We start from the raw sequence: 22659 nt of genomic DNA on the forward strand, positions 1-22659 counted from the left end.
TTGAGCTACTGTTGTTTACCTGACAACAGAATAGTAAATGACTCATACAAACTTTTTTTTTTAATCATAATTTGACAGAATATATTTTAAAATGCTTGCAATTTTTGTGCTTTGACACAAGTTAAAAATGAGACATATTTCAGCAAACTCGGGACATTCTGCTTACTTTTCAGTTTCACTGTAATTACCTCTTTCCTTTAAAAGATTTAGGTCAGATGAGGAATGCCGTCTGATCTCACAGGAGCTGAGCAGTCTCCAGCTAAATAACTCGTGACTCTATTGTTAACCGCTCTCCTTTTGTGGAACATGAAGCTTTTCCACCACTCCAAGCAGGCAGCAGGAATAAGATTAGTGCTGCTCATATATAGGCTGCTTTTATGTGGAGCAGACACTGGTTTTAAATGGGCATGCAGAGTGCTGTGCACTGCTCGTACAGCAGTGCTGCTTAAACAATACTACTACTACAACAGATAAACCTGTGTTTGGGAATGAATAAGGTGTCCTGAAGGTGGATTCATGAAGTACTTGTAGCATGATCGATCAATGCTGCCCTCTTGTGGCTATTTGAGAGTACAACAACATCCTCAGTTATTAACATATCACAGTGAATAACAGCAAAACTTTAAAAAGAAATCATGCTCTTGGCTCGGTGACAGCATGGCCATAACGATACAAACTTGAAACAACCAGAAAACAGCACTCTTTAAGACAAGTTACGGTTTTTAATTTTTTTTTCCCACAAACATAATTGGCTTACAAAAAGGAACATCAAAAATAAAATTGTACCTAGTATTGCATGTCATGCTTGAAGTTCAAACTACATGCAAAAAACAACAAGAAAATGGACAATAATTACTGTACAAAAACTTATGGGAAAGTTTTGAGGTCAAACATTATTGAAAGAAAGAAAAAAAACTTGTACTGAAAAAAAAAGAGCTCTAAAAAAAGGGGTGCTTTCTTCCTACTCCAGATGGAGTCATGTGTTTGTACATAAGACTTAAACCAGGGAACAAGACCCAACACTCCAAAACCACCCAGGCAGAGAGGGCTGTGTTCAAATGTTTAAAGGCAGAGGAGCTTCTCTGCTCTGCAATGTGAATAAAAAAAATCTAAATGGAAGGAGAGACGAGTGTTGGAAAACACAAGCATACACTCTGTCCTATACAGTCTGAACCCCTAACAGAAACCCATGCTTTATCATTAATGTGGAAAACAACACAACAGATAATGTACATAAAATCATCAAACCTTATAACCTCTGGTCAACATCTCTTAGACTGACTTGCTGTAAAAGTTATATCTGAGGTATATGGCTTCATTTTACACATTATTTCTCAAATATCGAAGAAAATGTGACCCATATGTACGAGGAAGAGAAGGATGTGATGAATCCACCGACTACTTTCAGCTGAAGATATGTTGAAGACAAAAACTGACATTTTTTGCAGCTTATTTCCAAATGAAGAGCATAAAGTCAGGTGCCAGCTATATGTCCCTATACTTCCATGAAGTATGGTCGTGAGATGAAGGAAAAATCAAGTTATTCTACTGAAACACTGTTGCCAAGGACTGTGGAGGTGGGTGCATATTTTTATTTTCAAAGATGGGGACAAAAAGCGCGAAAAGTAAATTATGTGTACGCATGGATGTAATGGGATATTTAATAGTGATAGAGTAAAACACTGTCCCTTTGGTTTCTGCTCCAGTGTACTAAATTTATTACAAAACATGAATGTTGCAAGACTTCAGGTCCCTCATTTCCACGAGTTCAATGAACGGTACGTATAAAACGTAAAAATGTCGAAGCTGATGGCATCTGTTGACGTCACATGGGCTGGTGCGTGGAGAATTTTCCCAGTTGGACTCAGTCGGTGCTGACCTGCGTGACCTGTGCGTCAGCTGTCTGGTTGGTGGACTGGATAAACATTGGTTGGGTCAGCTCCTGTCCTGCTGGCATTGTCACTTGTTGTATCTGATACAGTTGCTGGAAAACAGAGAAAAACAGGTTGATGGCTTATGCGTGACGTTTAGTGACAAGCTGTACGTCTTTCTCTAATGCTGGCTTTATGGACAGTGTAGTGTAGGACAAAACTAACGCAACACAACGAAACGAGGTGTACTAATAAAGTTTTCCATTACCTGTCCGTCAGTAAACTGGTTGAACTGCTGCTGCCCTTGCTGCACCTCCGTCTGTGTGATCTGGAAAAACACAACAGCTTATTCACACAATACGTTTTGGCTTCATCACGACTTGTGCGTATAAAAACACCCTGTGACCTTTACACCACATTTGAAAGTACATCTGCTGTAGCAATTACCTGCTGAGTGTTTGCAAGAGTCTGAATTTGTCCCTGGACCACTTGTGCTCCAGATACAGGCTGAGCTAGACGGATGTATTGTAGTTGCCCTGTATTTAGTTGCACCTACAATCAACCAACACAAGGGGGAGACAGAGTTCAGTTTAGAGCAAAGGTCATTTGAACACAGAGGACACAGCCATTTTCCGCCCCTGGACAATACAGAACACTTCCCCCTGTTGGATTGGTGATTATTGAAAAGTCATGTTTCAAAATGAAAAATTTAAACCAAAGACAAAAGCCTTTTGGTCACTTTTACTCTTAACTCTAGCTTGCTGCTTCTCGGCTCGGTCTCTCTGGAGTAATGCCGATTACTTCTCCTTTCCAGCCTAGTATAACCTCTTACCGGGATTTGCTGGATCTCTCCGGTGTTGGTGATGATCTGCTGCATGACCTGCATGGTCTGACCCTGGGCTTGAGCGGTTTGAGCTTGACCCTGAGCTGCAGCAGCCTGGACGATCTGCACCTGCTGGCCCTCGCCCACCTGCATCGCAACAGGTGCACTCTAAAGGAAAAACGGAGAAGAAGAAAGAAAGGACAAAACAAAGACAGAGAGCATATAAACTTATTAGTGCCAGCAAGAAACCAGTGAAGTCCCTGGGGTACAGTTTTTACCACGAGGTGCAAAGCTTAGGCTTCCTTAAATTTTAAAAGCCTGTTAAAAGATCATCAAGACTGAATAAAAGACATGGCGACGTGAGGTGACAACACGAGCTTCAAGTCCTCTCTTTCTTTTTCTGCTAGTCACATTATCCAACAGAGGCCATCTGATCTCATGCAGTCATCGCTACCGACCTCGGTCACCTGAGCAGGCCTCCCAGTGTGTGGTTAGTGAACATACAAAAGTTCTGTGTTTACCGTGATGGGTGTGCCTTGTGATTGCACCTGCACTTGCTGTAACTGCTGCATGGAGGCACCTTGCAACATCTGATGGCCGACAGAACAGAATGGGAAAATGAGAGAAAGAAACACAGTGAGAAAGCAGCGACTGCAAAAACTGAGAGCACAAATGTAAGCATGAGGGGCATGTGTGCAGAGAAAGCTTCAGCATTAGCCGGAATGACAAAGATGGGATTAAAGCAGCAAATATCATTCAAGGGCATGTTCATGAAGAAAAAACTGAGCCAGGGGGTGGAGTAAAAGTGGCTAAATGATCAAAGAAGCCCAAATGTAATGATAACTAATTTAAAAAAAAACTGGTTTAAAATCAAAGCTACTGCCCAGTTTGCTGGACAGAGGTGTTTCTCACAATAAAATGGAACTGAAAGAGAACAGCACCACGCTTTACACAACCTCTGACAGGTTTTTCCTGCTCGGGATTGTGTATTTTGGGATCAAGTGATGTATCAAGTTCCTAAACTCTATGATTGACACCAGAAACTAGCTGCATACTCTGTCAGAAATTTCAGCGATTTTCCCCATTCTGACTGTACTTTTTCATTGCAGACACCAGTTAAAGATCCCAGAGACTGCTGATTGGTTTGACATGGTAAACACGGCTTCTTTTAACCTTACAGACCATCTTAATTGTGATCTGTGGTTCTTCCTGACTCTCAGTTAAAACATTTCCACACCAAAGATATGCCTGTGTGTGAATGTTTGCAGCCACTGTGTTGCTGTCTGCATGATGATCAGGAGGAAAAGAAAAACACATCGCTTTAAGCCTGGTCTGCCAGTCACCAGTGATAATCGGTCTAGCTGAAAATCATCTGATTCCAGCCCCCAGCTGAGCAAGGGTTCCATTCTTAAAATAGACTTACACTGCAGTTACATTCAGTGCATCTAAAGAAGAGTTACCAAAGATTTTATAAATACTTATGTCTGATTTTATACCAATTGAAGATAAAGAGCAACAGATAGTGAGGGAAAGGCCTAAGTCAAACAGAAATAATGGCTGTGAAATGTCTTCCTATTTACTTCCTCATTCTACAGGACTCGCTGCTATTTCTGCACAACAGAAACCACGCATGTAGTATGCTTAGTTCATGCACAACTTAACCAGCTTTTTATACCACCAAAGAAGAAGAGATGATGTAATCACAATGCAGTGAGGAAAGATGGTGGAGATGTAAAAACATATCGTGAGGATGATGTCTCTCATTTGGAGAACACTTTTGCATTAAAAATATGTTGTATTTCACTGTGCTGCAGCTACGTCTACAATGGAGAGTGTATAGGGTGAGTGTCAAAGTGCGACTAGGGACTGCAGCAGTAGCAGGATAGTGAATCACACCAGTTCTAAACAAGTATGACAGCTCAGCTAAAGGCAGTCTGCTGAAACAGCATGAAGCCCCACAGCAGCACAGCAACACAACATGCAGAGACCAAACTACAGAGGAGGAGTGATAAGCAGGGAAAGTCGCAGGAATGAATCATTAGAAAGAAAGATAACTGGATGATGTCGCAAACATGAATGTTTGGCAAAAAAAACTACAAGCCAGGTGAGGAATGCATGCTAGTTGGCAACCTGTGTGAGAAACTATGTGTGTTCTAGGGCCTCTAAAAAAATACAAATATTTTTTTCAGCTTGTTTTTATATTTTGACGAACTCTTCTGAGAATCACAAACAGGGAAAGGAGCATGACCGTTTCAAGAACATTTCCTTACTAACAATTTCCTGCATTGTCATCTTTATGGCAACACATCCTGCTAACCAGGACTTCAGAAACTCAACCACGACTCAGTCTTTCCACAGCTGAACAGATCATTTACAGCACACAGTCACATCAAATGTAAATTACTGTCTAACATAAAAAATACACAAGTAAGAAACCAGACAGTGTTGTGTTTAAGTTGAGATTCCTGCTGTAGGACGTCCGTGAGGAGGTCGCATGTAAATGCTTAACATGCTGGTGGGACGACTTTATAACAGAAAAACAATTTTTAAAAAAACATATTCAAAGCATCGCTTCTGGGGTATGTTGGGTGGTATTTTGGGATTGGATTGCCGTGGTGGGGGTGGGGCTATCCACGCTACTTAAGCCTGGCTTCAATGGTCTTGGCTGACTGTGATTATTATTATTATTATCATCATAATCATTATTATTACTATCATTATTATCATTATCATCATCATCATCACCACCATCATCACTAATGATGGCTGATTGGCTTAACCATATCTTAATTATTAACTGTATCTAAACTGTTATAAATACCCTTTTTTGTATTTTTCTTCTTTCCTTTTATCTGTTACACTGTACATATTAATGTTGTTTATAATATGCATAATTTTCCTGCACTTTCGCTCAATAATTTACTGACTTGCACCCCTTTCTTTCTTCTACATGTTAGTAAAACATCATATCTCTTTATTCTCTGTTTACTTTTGTTGGTTTGTAAATGCACAACGTAGCACAATTTTTTTTTACTTTAATGTGCATGTCCTTCCTGAGAAAAGCTTCTAAAGTAAAGGCATTACCCATCCTTCCTGGGGAAGAATAATAACTGAACACACTGCATTTCACTTCCTAACATGTATAACACTTGCCAACATTTCTGCAGAATTTGGAGGCCACTTGTCGACCATCTCAGTGTGACATGTCTTGCTTACCTGATCAGAGCTTTTGCATGAGGTGCTTTTTTGGAGACCGAGTTTCTCTCCATAGTGTTTGTTTTTGTAACTTTATTGTTTTCCACATGTAACGTTCATGGTGGTGCCAAAGAAGTTTTCCAACAAATTACTTAAAGAAAAAACTGAAAAGGCAAAGAGCACCTGTCCTTGCTGTGGCTGAGTGATGATGATCTGTCCGGGTTGGATGGTTGTGGCCGTCTGTGCGCCAGGCTGCTGACCCTGCTGTGCACCCTGCACCTGTACGGCTCCAGGTTGTTGAGCCAAGGTGAAATAGTACTGCACCGGTTCTGCTGGAGCTACTGACTGACGCATCTCCTCCTGAAGGTGTGATACACACACAAAACAAACACACACACACATAACGGAGGCCTATCAGTCCTTTACATCTCCATGAATTATTGTTGCAGGTGTAATGGTAGAGGAGAGCAGGTCTGATAAATAACTGATAGGATGTGGCTGGAGTAGAGTAACGTAATCTGCATGTCAGAGCCAGGACAACCAGCATACCGGCCAGTAACGAGCTCTTAACTAAAAGCTGCACCCAAAACCATTTGTGACTCTGATGCGAGTATAATTAAACTTAACTTTATAATAAACACCATAATCATTCATTTATTCATGGATATGCTGTTCTAAGATCAGCTACAAAAGAAATGCAACATCAGAGTTTGTTGGTATTCAGTTTACTCAGCACTGCTCAGCAGGTCAGATGCTCACTGGGATGGTTGCGCTTACCATTATCAATTACTGGTAAACACTGGCTTGGATCATTGTGTTTTCTAAGTGACTGATGAGGAGGGCTTCATCTTGATGATGTTTCTCCATCACCAGAAGAGTAAACACCCCTCTCCCAGCTCCATGACAACACAGCTGAGAGTGTAGGATGTTTACATGCCTGGAGACAGTCTACTTGACAACAAACATAAATGTTTCGCCTCCCCATCTGGTACACTAAGTTGTTATACAGTCCATCAACTGCCTGCTTCAATATTACATGGTTTCTTTCACAATCTTTCCTGATTTATTTGTCATTTAGTAGCACTAGGAACAGTTGCGGTTGGCACTGAATGGTCCTGACTAGGTAAAATGTTGGAGTTACTGTTGGCTGTCTGTGGCAATAAGATGCTGCAAACATCCGACTGAAAGCCCTCGCTGTCAAAACTCCAGCTTCCAGTCAAGGATGTTTACAGCACCTCCACATTGCCAACAAAGGTAGAAGAGGAGCTGAGATGAGCACCTGCTTGAAAATGTAAAAAGTCATACTAACAGTGTAAGTGTTGTGGTTGTTCTGCTTCCCTACCTGTCGTTTAGGAGGCTTCAAGTCATCCCGGGGAACAATGTCAATCAGAAAGTCAAACTGGTCAAACTTTGTTATCGCCATGGCAATGTCATTCCTCTGTGAAACAAGACACAAAAGGTCAGACCTTAATTATGCTAATTATATAAATGTAGCTACCTATATATAAACATGCCTCAAGGTTTGAGGTCAACACTCCCAAAATAGTCACACAAGAGGCTACAGTGAGATTCAAGTGCAGTTCCCAGTAGTTGTGAAACAGCTGTTTGCTTTCATCTTCGAGCTCGAAGAAGAGCGCTTAAGTATAATGGAGAATTAAACTGCTCATTTATCAAACAAGTCATCGTCAAGAAAAATGGCAAATATTTTCTCATTAGCTGCAAAGACACGGCGTTGGTTGGTTTTATGGGCTCATTAATAGTAAAATTACGTTTAGATTTTTCTTCTTCTTTGTTTTGCTTTGGGAAGAGCGGAGGATAAAACAAGCTAACTCAACATATATTGTTTTCTGGGAAATTGTGCTGGACATTTTCTTTAAACTGTATTGTGGTTTCTAATTGATTAAAAAAATTCTGTGAGATGAAAAGAGAAAATCTGAAAAACATAAAATGAACCCCATTAGCCTCAGTGCACATGGTTACATGAAAATGACTCAACTTTCTACTTAAACAGTGAATAAAGGCAAACAGATCATAAACACACACATTTTCCTATCATCACTGTCAGAAATTTGTGTCTGAGATAAAATGAAAAACAACAGGAATGACATTTTCCTCCTGGCATGGGTGCATGCTCTGCTTCTATATGCCTTGCTATATCCACAGTAGTTTGCTGTCTCTGTGGAATTTTCCACAGGATATTGGCTGTCAGGACCCCCCCATTGTGGCCCTCCCTGTACTACAGGCTATTTATAGTAGCTTGATTAATATCTGGTAACATCAGGTCACATCTACACTTGCTCTATTGATGAGAGTTGCTATGGTGAACCAATTGGTGTGCTCTATTCACAATGGGATGCTGCTTTTCCTCACTTGGGCAAAAGAAAAATCCCACGTTCATCAGGTGGAGTGTTACAAATAGCTACTGCCTCATCTTTGGTGTAAAAAGTAATTAACATGTAAAAATTCAAAGACAATGGGGTTCCTACCGAATGCCTGCAATGCAGAGTTTTTATAATGAAAGATTTATAGAAAAATAAGAGCGTAATTCTAAAAGCTTTCTTAATTATTTTACTATTTTCTTCTAATAGTGGTATCATATACTGTATATAACAAACATCCATAACTGCAAATTTCTCAAAAGGTACACAAAGGGCTTTTATATTTTCCTTTACAGCCTTTCCCACTCGACATTCATGAGACAAGCTCCTGATTTCTCACAAATCAGTTTCTCTTTTGATATCTGTCCAGAGACCGTGCTATCCAACTTTGAGAAAGCTGAGCTAGCAAAAAATGGCAATGGAGGCGCGGGGGTCACTGGTGTCTGCTCAGCTTTAATTTTAAAGTCAATGGAAAGACTAAATCTTATGAGAGTCCTTAATGGGCTATTGGTATAGGGTCTTTCCTTATATCTACATACAGACACTGTATAGATGACAACAAAACAAAGAGACCATTGGTGGTGGCAAAGACACGAGGGATTTTAAAAATTCTACGTAAGAGGGCAGTTTGTTTCTACACTTAAAGTGTGATATGTCTAGGAACTCGTATTTAACCTGTAGTGTTCGTCTCTTGTTGTCCTCAGTGTGGATCCATGCTCTGAGGGTGAGCTCTGTGATGAAGATCTGTGCGGCTTTGGCAAACAGGACTGGAGCCTCAGCGCTGATCATCTGTAAGGAGGAGATTATGTCAAACACTGTGAAAAGACTCCATGAATCCTTCCAGTTTTTTATTTATTAGTTTTTATTTTTGTCTGCAAATCCAAGGCACACTGAATGCGTCATTCATTACTCTTCAAACTTCTCATTTAGGCTCTTTATTACAGTTGTGAGCTACCATCAACCAACCACTGAGAGTGACTCTTCCCAGCAACAAATAAATAATAACATAGTCAAAATTAAATATGTTTCTATATTTATCAGATCATGTAATGATAAACCTTATCTTGTTCTACTCAGTGAAACTGAGCTCTATTGGACATAAATGTAAAGCCTAAATGTACATCATCTGCTGCAATAACTCACCGCTGGTATGTCCTGCACTCATGCTAAAAGCTGCTGTGTCAGGACGGACAGAAGGGTCTTTCCCTCAGATATGTTAGTGATCTCCTGATCCCTTTACTGCTTTAAGCTGCTGCTTAACTAAGAGGATAGCATAGCACTGCAGGCACGATATGTTCAAAGCACATATACAAGCACTTCCCCAGGTTTTTTTGTTGGAGTCTGACTAGTCAATTATGTTTAACTGGTCCAAAGGGAGGAAAATAATCACACCTACATGAGCCATGACTGCACACAGATGACAAATGTTAGAAGATGGGTTTATTTCTCTGCATAGAGCTTATGTACAACAGAAAACAACCTAACAAAGATATAAAAGCTTTTTAATGATATTAAAAGGACTGCTGGAAAATTATCCTAGTTCATATAATGAGAGAGGGAAGTTCCTCATCCTTTTTATGTTTGCACTATAAGAAAAATGGTCAATCATGGCATGCAAAACTCTATTCATAGGGTTTATATTGGCTCCTATTCCAGGAACCTTTTGAACACAAGTCCATCTATCTGTGATGTAACTGTATCACGATTTATAATAAAAAAAAAAAAAAAACATGACACTAGTAAACTAGAGTTAAACCCTGCACAGACATACAATAGTTGTTACAAACCCTGTTCCAATGAATTTGACACATTGTGTGAAATGTAAATAAAAACACAATAAAATCATTTGCAAATCCTTTTAACCTTTAATCAATTAAATAAACTCCAAAGACAAGATATTTAATGTTCAAACTGATAAACTTTTTTTTTTTTCCCCAAATATCCACTCGTTTTGAATGTGATGCCAGCGACATGTTCCAAAAAAGCCTGTAAAGCTTACTACTGTCTTAGATCATCTTACATTCCTTTTAACAATGGGAACTGAGGACACTAATTGTTAAAACTTTGTAGGTGGAATTCTTTCCCATTCTTTATTGATGTACATCTTCAGTTGTTCAACAGTTCGGGGTCTATAGTGTCATATTTTCAATTTGTAATGTGCTTCAATATTCTCAATTGGAAACATGTCTGGAATGCAGGCAGGTCTTTCTTTTCCTCCTCTGAAGCCACGCTGTTGTAACACTCACTGAATGTGGCTTGGCATTGTCTTGCTGAAATAAGCTGGTACGTCACTGAAACAGACGCTGCTTGGATCCAGCATATGTTGCTCCAAAACTGGTACATTTTAGCATTAATGGTGCCTTCAGAGATGTGCAAGTTATCCATGCTACGGGCATTAACACCTCAAAGCACCATCATATGCTGGCTTTTGAACTATGCCAATTCCAGATAGTCCTTTTCATCTTTGGACCAAAAAATACAACATCTGCGATTTCCAATAATAATATCTGCTTGCTGCAGAGATTTCTCCAGATTTTCTGATGATATCATGGCATGTAGATGATGAAATCCCTAAATTCTTTGCAATTATAAGTTGAAAAATGTTGTTCTTAAACTGTTATACCATTTGCTTATGCAGTTGTTCACAAAATGGTGAACCTCACCCCATACTTGCCAACAACTAAGCCTCTCAGCAATGATCATTTTACAAGAACAATCATGACACTCACCTGTTTCCAATTAACCTGTTTACCTGTGAAATGTTCCAATCAGGTGATTTTTAAGAATTTTTAAGGCTTCCCAGTCTTTTGATGTTTGTTGTCTTTTTTTGGAATGTGTTGAAGGCATTAAGTTGAAAATGAGTGGATATTTGCAAAAAACAATGAAGTTTTTATCAGTTTAAATATTAGATTAAAATTGTGGTGTCTTAAAATGAATGTAGGATTTGCATGTCCTTCTATTCTGTCTTTTTATGTTTTGCACAACATCTTAACTTCAATGAAATTGGTGTTGTGAAATCGTCCTTTAAAAACATTATATATCCATATAATTTAGAAATTAACATCAAGTTTTTAAGGACTTATAATAATGAATTTCTTCTTCAATCACCGCATACACCCCATATGACAATATTTTCCTTAAACCCCATTATTTAGGTTCTCTTGTTACCTTGACATCCTCATCCAACTTCATAATTTTCTTGATTCGAGCCAGAGGCAGCTCCTGCACACGGAAATCCTTCTGAAAATAACAGACAGATGTTGGTTATTCTTCAAGAAAGTATGTATATGTGAGTTTTAGGAGACCATATAAAATGTTTGAATCTTGTATATGTCTTGTCTGTATCAGTGTGGAGTGTAATGTACCATTGTCAGGTTCCTGATCTCCTCCATGACGCGAGGCCAGAAGGACTGCAAAGCTTGCTGGGCTTCGCTGCTTCCAGTCCCAAATGCATCTGCAGACATCTTCTACCCTGTAGTGTGAAAGAGCGGATGAAACAGGTGTAAGAAAACAATGCTTTTTAAGAAAAAAATGCAAACAAATGTGAGGTGGAAATTCAGAGAGAGGCCAAAAACATAAGACACAACATCAGTCCAAACCAGGCCTGAGCGGCAAAGAACTCTTCCTGTGTGTCAGAACCACATATTCTATCACAGCCTATAATTATAATTCACTGAAATCTCCAGAGAGGCTCAACAGGCTTCTATTCTTGTCCTTGTGGGATGTTGACAGACCCAAGAACCCACCACCAGACCAGCTGCATGCTCCCTGGTTATGAATGGCTCTCTCACCTTCAGCACTCAACTGCAGCTCTTTTACAAAATACCAGCATTTCATGTGCAATTAAATGCATCTGGTTACTTTGGCAACATGACGCTAACACAGAGCTAAGTGTTTGTGGCGTAGAGAAACAACTTCATGATAAACTGACAACTTTGGAACAGAAACAAACTCACAAAGTCGAAAGTCATAAAGAGATATTTAAATACTGCAAGCACTTATTTGTAGATATAAAGCCTGCGCCTCAACAAAGGGTCTGACGAATGAAAGAGGATCCAGCAGGTTACTATGGCATGCCAGGAATCTGGAGGGGGAATATTGGTCTGCCTGTCTGAGCCTGTAGAGCTTGGAGTGTCTAGATTGCACACACTCTTTTTTTCTCCCTACTTTTGTGAAAAGATTTGGCAGAGGAGGGGGGGGGGGGGGGGGGGGGGGGGGGGGGGGGATGAGTCTGTGGAGCTACTCAAGAGAGACGAGATGCATTTGTGTCTGTTGCTAAAGGGAGGGGTAGTGCCTTGTCCATTTCAGTATTAATCCAACACTAAGACAAAGCGCCAAAGGCTTTAACTGGGGGAGGTAAGAGACAGACAGGGCCGCAGACAGACTGCTGCGCAAAACAGCTATGTGGGTCAAACAGGAAAGAAAAAAGGGAAACACAGAAGAGAGAAAGCGAGACATGACACTACAAGGAAAAAGTGTTACGAGAAGCCCCCCCCCCCCATTTACCTTCTCTTTCTTTTCTCACTTTAGACCAACAAGCGTGAATGGCTCCATTCCTGATCCAGCTGACAGACCATTACTACACAAAAGCCCGCTTTTCAAACACTCCGCTCAGTGTCTCCACTGCTAGGTTCTGTTGCCGCTTCATGGTTTGGGACTCTTTTGACCATAGGCCTGCATCAGCTCCTTTCTTCATGCCACTTAAGTGCAGCTGTAAATATTTTACACTGATAAATCACTGATTCAGAATGCAAGTCTTTCACCTGATTGATTTTGGACGGGAAAGTTTGCTTCTCTGGCAGTGATAGAAGTTACTGAATAATACAGAAGGATTGCTGTGTCCTGCTCTGTCATTCAGCTTTCGACAGACAGTAGCCTAAATCAATAAGACAGAACGGCAGACGGGGTGGGGGGTGGGGGGGGGGGGGGGTTTAATATAAATCAATCAGGCCGCTTGTAACTATGGCATGCCAGGGTAGTGATTGACCTTGACAGTGTCTCCCCTTCCCTGTCTGACGCTCCAGTGTCCAGTTGCATTTCAAGGTTGATTGAAAACCTGCAGTCTCCAGAATAATCCCAGTATTCAATGGGACAGGGACGACTGATGGGAACTGTAGTTTTTCCTCTTCAGTGCGATGAATGAGGTGACCTCTGAAAGTTCTCAATACTTTGCAGTACAAGAAGAGTTTGTAGCTCTTTCAGCGTTTCACCAGCAGTATCACCACACAATCTTGTGATAATTGTGAACAAGGCAATATGGTATATTTGTTTACGTATTGTCTGTCTGCTTCTGTGGCTATCTCCAGCTGGTAGCCTGATAAGAAACAATAAAAGGGGCAATTTGTTTAACATTACAGTCGGCCATCAAGCTGCTAACCGTGATAACATTTTGGCACAGAAAACCCTCCCGTGTCTTGCTCCTTCTTCTGCACCTCACACGGCTTAAACCTCTGACTATACTTTCAAAACACTCTGAGGTTAAAGCTGTAATTAAATCTCACTTACACCCACCCACCTTTTTCTGTAACCTCATGACCTTGAATGTAAATACACAGCCACACACTAACCACAGTGGTAGCAAAAGGAGGGCAGGCAGAGGGGAAGTCAAGTCAATATGTGAGAAGAGATGAGAAAGCAAGTGTGACGGGAGGCAGGCTGAAGCGTGAGAATGGGGAAAAAAACATTTGAAAGAAGGGGGTGAAGTATCAACATGTCTTTGAACATTGGTACTATGCCTATTTAGTGTGTTTCACCTACACTGTGATCCACAGTGACAAAGAAGTAAAGCCCACATGCCAGAAAATGCTCCTTAGAGTTTTATAATGTGACGTGTGTGAAGAAGGCCTGGTGCCCAAAACATCACAAAGGTAAAACTCTAAGGAGCATTTTCTGGTGTGTGGACTTTACTTGTTCATCTTCAATCACCTATTTGGTCCAGCTCCCAGCATTACTCAAATGCTATGTGCAAGTTTCTTTCACCTACAGTCCACCATTATTAACATATTTCCAAGTACTTTGCATCAATGGAAAGTTTGCGTGGAAACCTATTTATGTCTCATATACAAGTACACCACACACTGTGTTCTGCTGAATTCATGCACGCGCTCTGAGTCTGGATCTAGTCTTGCAATCTGGACGTGCTGAGCAGGGCTTTCAGAAACTGCAGAAAGACTTTTTTTTTTTTTACTCATCCAAGTTATACTCCTGAATACAAAATGTTTTAAAGCTTATTTGACTTCAGTTATGTAACTCAACTTCATTTATGTAATGTAAACCTATTGTAAATCTATGTGTGTTGTAAATCTCTCCAGATGCGAGTGTCCACAAACGTTTTTGTTGTATTTCATTAGACGAGAGCTTGCTGCTCCTGAAAAGTCATTATTCAGTTTTTCTTTACTGTACAATAAACCTCACAAGCTTATTTCCTCTGTGCTGTTGTGAGCTGCTACTGTATGCTATATTAGGGTACGAAGTGCTGTGCTTCTCTCCTCTTCCCTGCAGCATTGTTGTCCTTCATCGGGTCAGAAAAATGGTGGTGTTGAGTTTCCTACAAACTCTGCTCCGTGTTACTATCTTTTAAAGAAAAATACTTGTGCTTTGAAAACTTAATCCAGCACAGAAATGTTGCTACCCCCCCACACACCTCTGCTGGGGCAAGAGTTCTCTTCTTGTCTGTTCTTCACTACTTCCCATCTCGTGGTTATGTGCTTCTCTCTTCCTCTTACTTTCACCTGATCGCCCTCTTCCAACCTTTCAGAGAAAGTCGATGCTGCTCCGCTTGCAGCAGCTGAATCAGCACTAATGTTCTGCCGGCCCAGTCCTGTATCTCTCCTCTTTCCACCTCGTCCTAATCTCCCTCCCCCTCTTATTTTCTGGCACGTCACATCAACTGGCCACTCGTGGCATCACTTGCAACTGGTTGAAACTCTGACATCACGCAATTTTACATGAACCTTCTATTCCTGTCCAATTAACTGGATAGGACCTTGTTTTAGTGCAGGAAGCAACACAGAAGGCTAGAAACTAAACAAGGTGGTATCATTTAGCTGTATGGAAATTCATTTTTTATTTAAGTGAAAAAGAATCAAAAGACACGTACAGTCAACTTTATCACCAATGTCCTACACCGCGGCATCACTCAATGCTTTGCAGTGTATTACCATGTCGTCAACAGTCAAACGTCCTGTAGATTATGTAGTTTATAAAAACCACAAGGCCCATTAGACGTTAAAGAGTGAACATTTTTTCTGTGTTCAAACTTCAAGTATCACTATCCCTGTCACAATGGTATCAGTGTCTTCTCAACTGGATCTGGCCCATAAAAATACATATAAAGAAGCATTTAATATACTTGTTTCATGTGTGAATTTACTGCAAGTACTAGAACTGTTCAGATTATTGAAACCAAGACCACAATTTTACGTTTTAGTTTAGGTTTTTTTTTTTTTTTTTTTTTTTTTACTTCTGCATATTTATTCCAAGTAAGCTTGAAGTGAATAGACATGCCATTTTTTTAAGCAGTAAATATGATATATATATCTTTTTTTTTTTTTTTTTTCATATCATGATAATGTTGCTTTTGCCTTCTTCACCATTTTGCTTTGTGATGACTAAGAGTTGCAGACTGAGCACTGCTATTTCATTGAAAATGATTAAATCTACTGAAAGATTACTTTTTTATTCACAATGTATTGCAAACATCTTGAAGATCATCTCTCCAATGTCACGTCTTCAACAAGAGGTCATATCTCAATGAGCTGATGTGCCAATCTGTCACTGATGCAGACGGTGCGGTTCTGAAGGTCAGTTCAACAATGGTGGACGTCTGTTAGGTTTTAACTAACGTCCTTAGCAGAAAGACAAATGCAACTGTTACCAGTAATCTGAGAAACTACTGAATGTTTAATTTTCACTTTTTACGTTAGACAGTTTTATGTTGATGAAATAAACATGGTCCAAGTACTAAATGTCAAGTTAAGTTTTGAAGCATTGCCCCAAATCAAAAGGGATGTACGCACAAGTCATGAACTACTCAAGCAAACTGATGACCCCAATCACAAATCACACATGGAAACAGACTGGCATGGGTACAAAATGCTGGTAAATGATCTACTCTGGTAAGAGAAACAAGGAAAAAAGGGGTTGGGGGGGGTAGTTAAAATTCTTAGCTAGGAATTATAGATTAACTGCTCAGACACACACAATATTTTTACATATGCTGATGCAAATCTGTGATTATTTAAAAATATCTATTTGCGCATATATTTAGAGCGGTAAGGGCTTTAATACTGGACATTCTCAATATACATTTCAGCGCAACATCATCTCTTTGGCCTGGCTGCACCGTAGTAGCAGACCAAACGGCCCTGCAAACTTTGCCCTTGGTTCCGCTTCAAGCGAACTCCAGGAAGTGCTAGTCACTGATCTCCCAAGGTCATTCAACAGAGGAGAGAAACCAGAGAGGGAGGAGGGAGAAAAAGAGATGAAAGAGAGAAGGGGAGGGAGAGGGGGAGGATAGAAAAGGACAGGTTTTCCAACTTTCACTGCAGCACTTAAGTGACCCCAGTGGTTCAGGCTTTGTACTTTCTAAGTAGCTTAATAAAAACATTGCAGACTGTACATATCACCTGTGTTCTGCATTCCTCTTTGAATTTCACTTCCTCTCATCTTCCTCCCTATGCCGATCTCTCATTGCTGACAAAGATACTGCAGGAGTCAATCTCACATTCCTGTGACCTTCATCCAATGCTAGGCCCAGTCTCTGGCGTCAAAGTAGGCAGGGCTAAAAGTACCTGCATATTACAAAGCTGGAACACAGCTGACTCCCTCTGGAAGCCCACACACCATCTTTAGTGACAGTGTACACATGTAAAAGCACATTGAACGCATGAAATACAGAGAAAGCGGACAGTGGTAGTGGTCACCTTAGTAATGAGTTGAAAGACCACTTGGTTGGCTTGTTTTGTTTTCGATTTCTTCCCCTAGTGTGCCTATAGTTCGGTCTAGGGCACAAATAATATTCAAATCTCATGCAGACAGCAGCCAACCCTGGGATTTGGCAGCAAGGGCTTCAACTTAAGAGTTATTTTTAGTCTCTCTCAATCTCTCCCTCTTTCCCCGGCGGGACTTTGTTTTGTCAAACGTACCAATAGAAACTTTCAATTAGAGAGCAAAAGAGGAGAGAGTCCGAGGCAAGTGAGAGAAGAGGCATCCTCCAAAGACTCCATCAGAAGAGATCAGATCAAACTATTAGCCTCCCCTGCCCCTGAAGCTGACAGGCTGACAGTCCGTCCCATCTGGGCGTCTGGCACTGTCGGGGAAGGGGCCTGAGGGGGCCTGAGGGGTCCTGAGGTCACTTCAACCAGCTGCACCTCCACCCCTGGGGACCCCTGACACCAACAATGTGAGAACAATGTGAGATATCCTCTCATAGTTCTCCATATACATCAAATCTTTTATCATCACTGATGCCTTCCTTGCCACTCAGCTCTGCGTCACTGTCTGACGCAAACACGTTACCAAGAAGGTCAGGCGAATAAGCAGGGTGTCATGAGTGATGCACTGGAGCTATAAACCCCCAGGATATCAACCCCACCGACGGCAGGGAAGTACATCTGAGTACTTAGTATCGAGCAACTATGCACAGTAAGTAGGAAGGCAGTTTGTGTACATGGCAAAGTTAAAACAAGTGGCATACAAAGACAACTTTTTATACTTTATATAATTAGTTTTAAGATTTGGAAAAATAAACAACTATAACCTTTTTTTTAACCCACATATGACAATCTAAAACCATAAATGCTGCTATGAAGTGACAGGCGAAGGACATGGATGAGAGATACACCAGTCTACCAAGGAGAGAACTACAGGACAGGATGGGGGAGGAGGGTGGGAGGACAGACACTTTCTCTTCATTGCAGAGTGATGGAGAATCATTCACAACTAAAGAGAGATGGACCATTTATTCCAAAACTCAGAGCAACTAAGCTGACAGATCTGTGTGTGTGTGTTTTCAGCCGGCAGACTTACCCACATGCCCTTCATGGTAAACGGTCTGCCCAGTTGGAGGACAGCAGAATAGATGGAAACAGATAGCCCTGCTCAAGTCTCCTTGAGAGCAGCAGCACAGAGGTTGACAGGGAAAAAAAAACTCTCATGCTTCTTTACTTCCTCTAGTCCCCTGATCGTATCAACACACAAAAGACACTCTGGCTCCACTGGACGGCTTTTAAAAAAGTCTAAACCCAGACACACAGTGAAGAGACTGAAGAGCAAGCACCCCCTTCTCTTCTACCCCTCCCCCTTTCTTTTTCCCACTCTCCCTTTCCACATTGCCCTGTCTCCTTCAATAGTCCCCCAATGTCCTAGACTTCTCTCCTGTTTCTCTTCATGCAAAGTCCCTCTCAACTTGCTCACCATCTCTTTATCTGTTTTTTTACTCTCTAACCCTTCACCCTTTCCTTAGCCGTGACCCATGTGTTTGTCTTTGAGCTGACCCATGGCCCGGTGCAGGAAAGATGGTTAAAAAGAATCAGAAAAGCAGCACGGCAGCAGGCAAACAGCACGGCGGCACTCCCGACTCACAGACAAAAATCTGCTGTAGCCTCCTTCCCCTTTAACATTCAAGAGTAATCAATCTAGCATGCTACATGATACTCAAACTCCGCCTCACACCCGGCTCCCACCTCGCTCTGACACATGCAACGAATGCGAGGACAGAACACTCTGGTGCCATTGGATGCAATGCACACCAATCAGCTCTGACACATCCCCTGCTCCTCCTCTTTCCTCTGCCCAACCCCCTTTTACCGACAGCCAACTTCCTGCTCTAAGTTACCTTGAGCTGCAGGATAGGGGTCAGGGAAAAGAAAAGAGGAAGAGAGAGTAAAGAAGAGAATAGGCTGAAAAGAGCAAATAAAGTTGTGGAAAGCTCCTCACAGTGTGTGTGAGGACGTGCTAATGTTGGCTTGCCTCTGCATCGTTTGTTCTCAAGCGATCTCTTCTGTTCCCGCTGTTGGTCGAATGAGAATGGTTCCACGGGCTGCTTTCTGAGAACTGGTCTCTGCTTATTTACAATGTCAAACTAAATGTCTCCCTCTGCCCCGCCTCCACTCTGCTGCTATAGGCAGGCAGCACAGTGATGCAGGCAGCCAGGCTTGTCCTCACTGGTTAAGAGAAGTGCCAGAATGGATGCCGCATGTTGCATCCACATGATTTAAAGTACAAAAGCATACTAGGCAACCTCCCCGTCTCATGCGTGTACACAGTCTCACATGCACATCCACACAAATGCACATTTTGTCCTTGCTTTCCCATTTATCCTTGCTCACACTCACAGGTACATACTGCAAGCATTTAGCCTCTAACCAGCCTACTTGTAATAATAACATTTATTGTTCAGACAATACTGTATTTAGAGAGGGACAAAATTGTATGCATGCATGGACACTTATTTGTTTGGAATATAAATAAGCCGAATAAACTATAAAACAAATGTATGATGCATTTGAATAATATGGTGTTGCATAAAAACAAACCCAATTAAGGGGGTCAAATTTAGAAATAAAATAAAAATTTGCCATTGCCATGAAACAGATCATTTAAGGCCTTTATATAAAAAATGAATCAGCTGACTAGACAGCAGTTGTGGAAAATGAGGGGGGGGGGGGGGAAGATCGCATTTGATTCTTCTTCTATTTGTGGTTAAACAAGACTTAACCGATATGGGTGAAAGGCTGTAAACAAAGACATTGTTGTCTTGACCCCAAAAAACTAAGCTCAAAGCAACTTCCACTTTTAAAACGTCATTTAAAAAAAAAAAAAAAAGCATCAGCAATGTCATACAATGCCCTTTTGTTAACTCACAACTAGTTTAATGTGAATACTTTGTACGCAGGAGCCTTTACTTTAGAACACCAAAGCGGGACACCACTGCTGCGTGCAACTCATGATGTTTTATGCACCACCAACTAAATCGGTTATTCCACATCTAATACGTTAACCTATTAGGAAAAGCACAGGTCAGACAATGAAGTGTTGGGAAGTAATTGAACGGCAGCGTTGCCTGAAGTTAATGTTGCATATGACTGCAAATCCTTACAGTAGTGACGAAGAGAACAAGCTTAAGAGACAGTGAAAGAGAGCAAACCTGTCCCATCAATGAAAAACTCAGGGGGGAGGGTAACCGGAAGGATGGAGAAGGACAGAGAGGAGAGTTGTTACAGGAAGGGAGGGGGTAGAACAAGTGGAGGGAGGGTGAGGGAACAAGATAGAGACTCAAGAGAAACAAAGCTAAATGTTCTCTTTTCTATTTTTGTGAGGAGCATGGGGACTAGAACAGGTACTACAGGAATCCAGTTAATGATTAAAATGGGGCTGCAGAAAGATTAATCTGTCCATCATGGCTGCTATGCCAGCAGGTTTTTTTTGGGTTTTTTTTGTATAAGTGCATGCTGGCTACCCAAAATGCCTCAGTAATGACACCTGGCAAGGTCACCACACAAATGAGACCTTCCCATGACCTGTGCTGCCCGTAGCAGGGACATGTTTGCTCTCATTGACACTGTTTACAGATAAACATGTGCCAACCAGAAGTTGGGTTTCATAAACACACACAACCCTCAGGGTGACCAAGCAAAGCCATGCATTCACCCACAAACATGCAAACACATGACCATCTGCAAAACTAAATGCTTAACTGACTTGCATAAAGGTTGCTCACATTAGGCTCCACAGAATAAGTAAACATTTTATCATTTTAAATATCAGAAAAATACTTGGTTTGCCCCAAAGAATTCAGTTGTGGGAAAGGCTGAAAGGCTTTATATTAACAGGTGACATATGGTAACTTATGCAAAGTATAAAAATATTGCATTCAAGATAAAAACAGGGGACACAAAATTTGAATAAATATTAAGATATAAAACTAAAACCTAACAGCTAAAAATTAAGTTATTTTTGGAACTTGTTAGTGTATTTTATTGGATTTCATTTCAATTTTAGGACTAAATTCTAGGTAATGTCATATGTAATTTTATTCAGTGGCACCGCTAATTTTCACAGGTAACATAACGGTATTTTACTTTAATGAGGCTGTTGCAAGGGAAAAGTGAAACCAATGCTCCATCTTATGCTAGCAGTCTTAATTCAGTATGTTTTTTTTTATTATTATTATTACACTTGGACCGCATGATTACCAAAACCCTCACAAACAGTTGTGTTTCACTCCAACATTTCCGCTGCTAAACACAGAAAAGCTGCCTGGTCCATACAAGCTCTGTTCTACATAAGCATAGGTGGTCTTTAGTCACTGTGACTTCATGCTATCAATAGTGAAGTTAATGTTAGCTTTCTGGAGATGTACACTGCTAACTGCGAGACAGTACAGATGACTATTCCCAGAACGTCCGATATTAATCACTAATTGCTTGCGAGTCCTGCCATCATATGAAAGTTTGCAAAGCTGGGAAGAAACAGCCTAACCAATAAAGACAACGTTTGGATCTGTCCTTCAGACCAATCAAACCTCGGACTAGATTCCACCAATCAAGGTTTTTAAGGCTAAGTTCGTTCTGCAACTGACACCATTCGGGGTCCGGTGGAAATAGCCAATGAATTCGAGAGGCACTGTAATGAGAGCCAAAATGGCGGACGACAAACGCCAGTTTCCTGACTGCCCGTGATCCTTTCAGCGGGCCACCAATAAGCGCCTCAGAGAGCGAGGAGGGAAATGGCGCCTATGTTCATCTTCCAAAACAATCATCTATTGGTCAAGAACAGCAAATGAAAAGAAGCGAAGTGATTGCCCCCAATTTAAACCGCTACGGACAAGTTGCAAGTAAACACTATACACATTAAATAATTTTAGTTTTTTACTCACTTTCTTTAACGGATTGGAAGTGAAGTCCGGCTCAGCGTATTATTTATTTTATTTAGCTAGCAAAGGGAAACAAGATGGCTGCTTACTCGAACCGGAAAGAGCTCTACGCATTGACGTAATGACGCAGCGGTTACGTTGCTCGGGAGACCAGGAACATTTTCCCCCATTCAATTTCAGACATCATACAGGTAAATACAACAGACGCATGAAAAGCGAAAGTTGTACAAAGGATCTTAACAGATTAACAGAAAGTAAGAACAGACAAAGAATAAGAAAAAACAGATGAAAAATAACTAAATATTTAAATAAAATAAATTTAAAAAATAACAGGCTAGGGTTTTTAATCATATGAAAGTCTTCTATCACAGTATAGAGGTTCACAGAATTCTTCCCTTTCATGTAACCTTGAGAAGTAAAATATTGGTATAACTCTTTCCGAAATGCAAACATTTTGGTAATGGACTTCATAAATCTGTTCTTGTGTCTGAAAAACTTTCGACGTATTACAATGGA

General features: G+C 40.8%; 1 protein-coding gene across 4 annotated transcripts; it reads right to left on the reverse strand.

Annotated features, from left to right (window-relative positions):
• Window positions 1–755: 755 nt before the first annotated feature.
• On the reverse strand, window positions 756–22232 carry nfyc (nuclear transcription factor Y, gamma). Of its 4 annotated transcripts, none has more exons than XM_079258392.1 (11): window positions 22147–22232; window positions 11633–11739; window positions 11436–11507; window positions 8943–9056; window positions 7232–7327; window positions 6073–6249; window positions 3216–3284; window positions 2704–2862; window positions 2319–2423; window positions 2140–2199; window positions 756–1984 (listed from the first exon to the last, which is right to left on the reverse strand). In XM_079258392.1, the coding sequence occupies exons 2-11, from the start codon at window positions 11729–11731 to the stop codon at window positions 1865–1867; spliced, it is 1071 nt and encodes a 356-aa protein (XP_079114518.1). In that variant the 5' UTR covers window positions 11732–11739; window positions 22147–22232; the 3' UTR covers window positions 756–1864. The 4 variants fall into 4 exon arrangements, with proteins under 4 accessions (XP_079114518.1, XP_079114516.1, XP_079114517.1 ...); XM_079258390.1 differs by lacking the exon at window positions 22147–22232 and adding an exon at window positions 19239–19344; XM_079258391.1 differs by lacking the exon at window positions 22147–22232 and adding an exon at window positions 18297–18507.
• Window positions 22233–22659: the final 427 nt, after the last annotated feature.

The sequence above is a fragment of the Telmatherina bonti genome (assembly GCF_933228915.1).
Source record: "Telmatherina bonti genome assembly, chromosome: 19".
NCBI lineage: Eukaryota > Metazoa > Chordata > Actinopteri > Atheriniformes > Telmatherinidae > Telmatherina > Telmatherina bonti.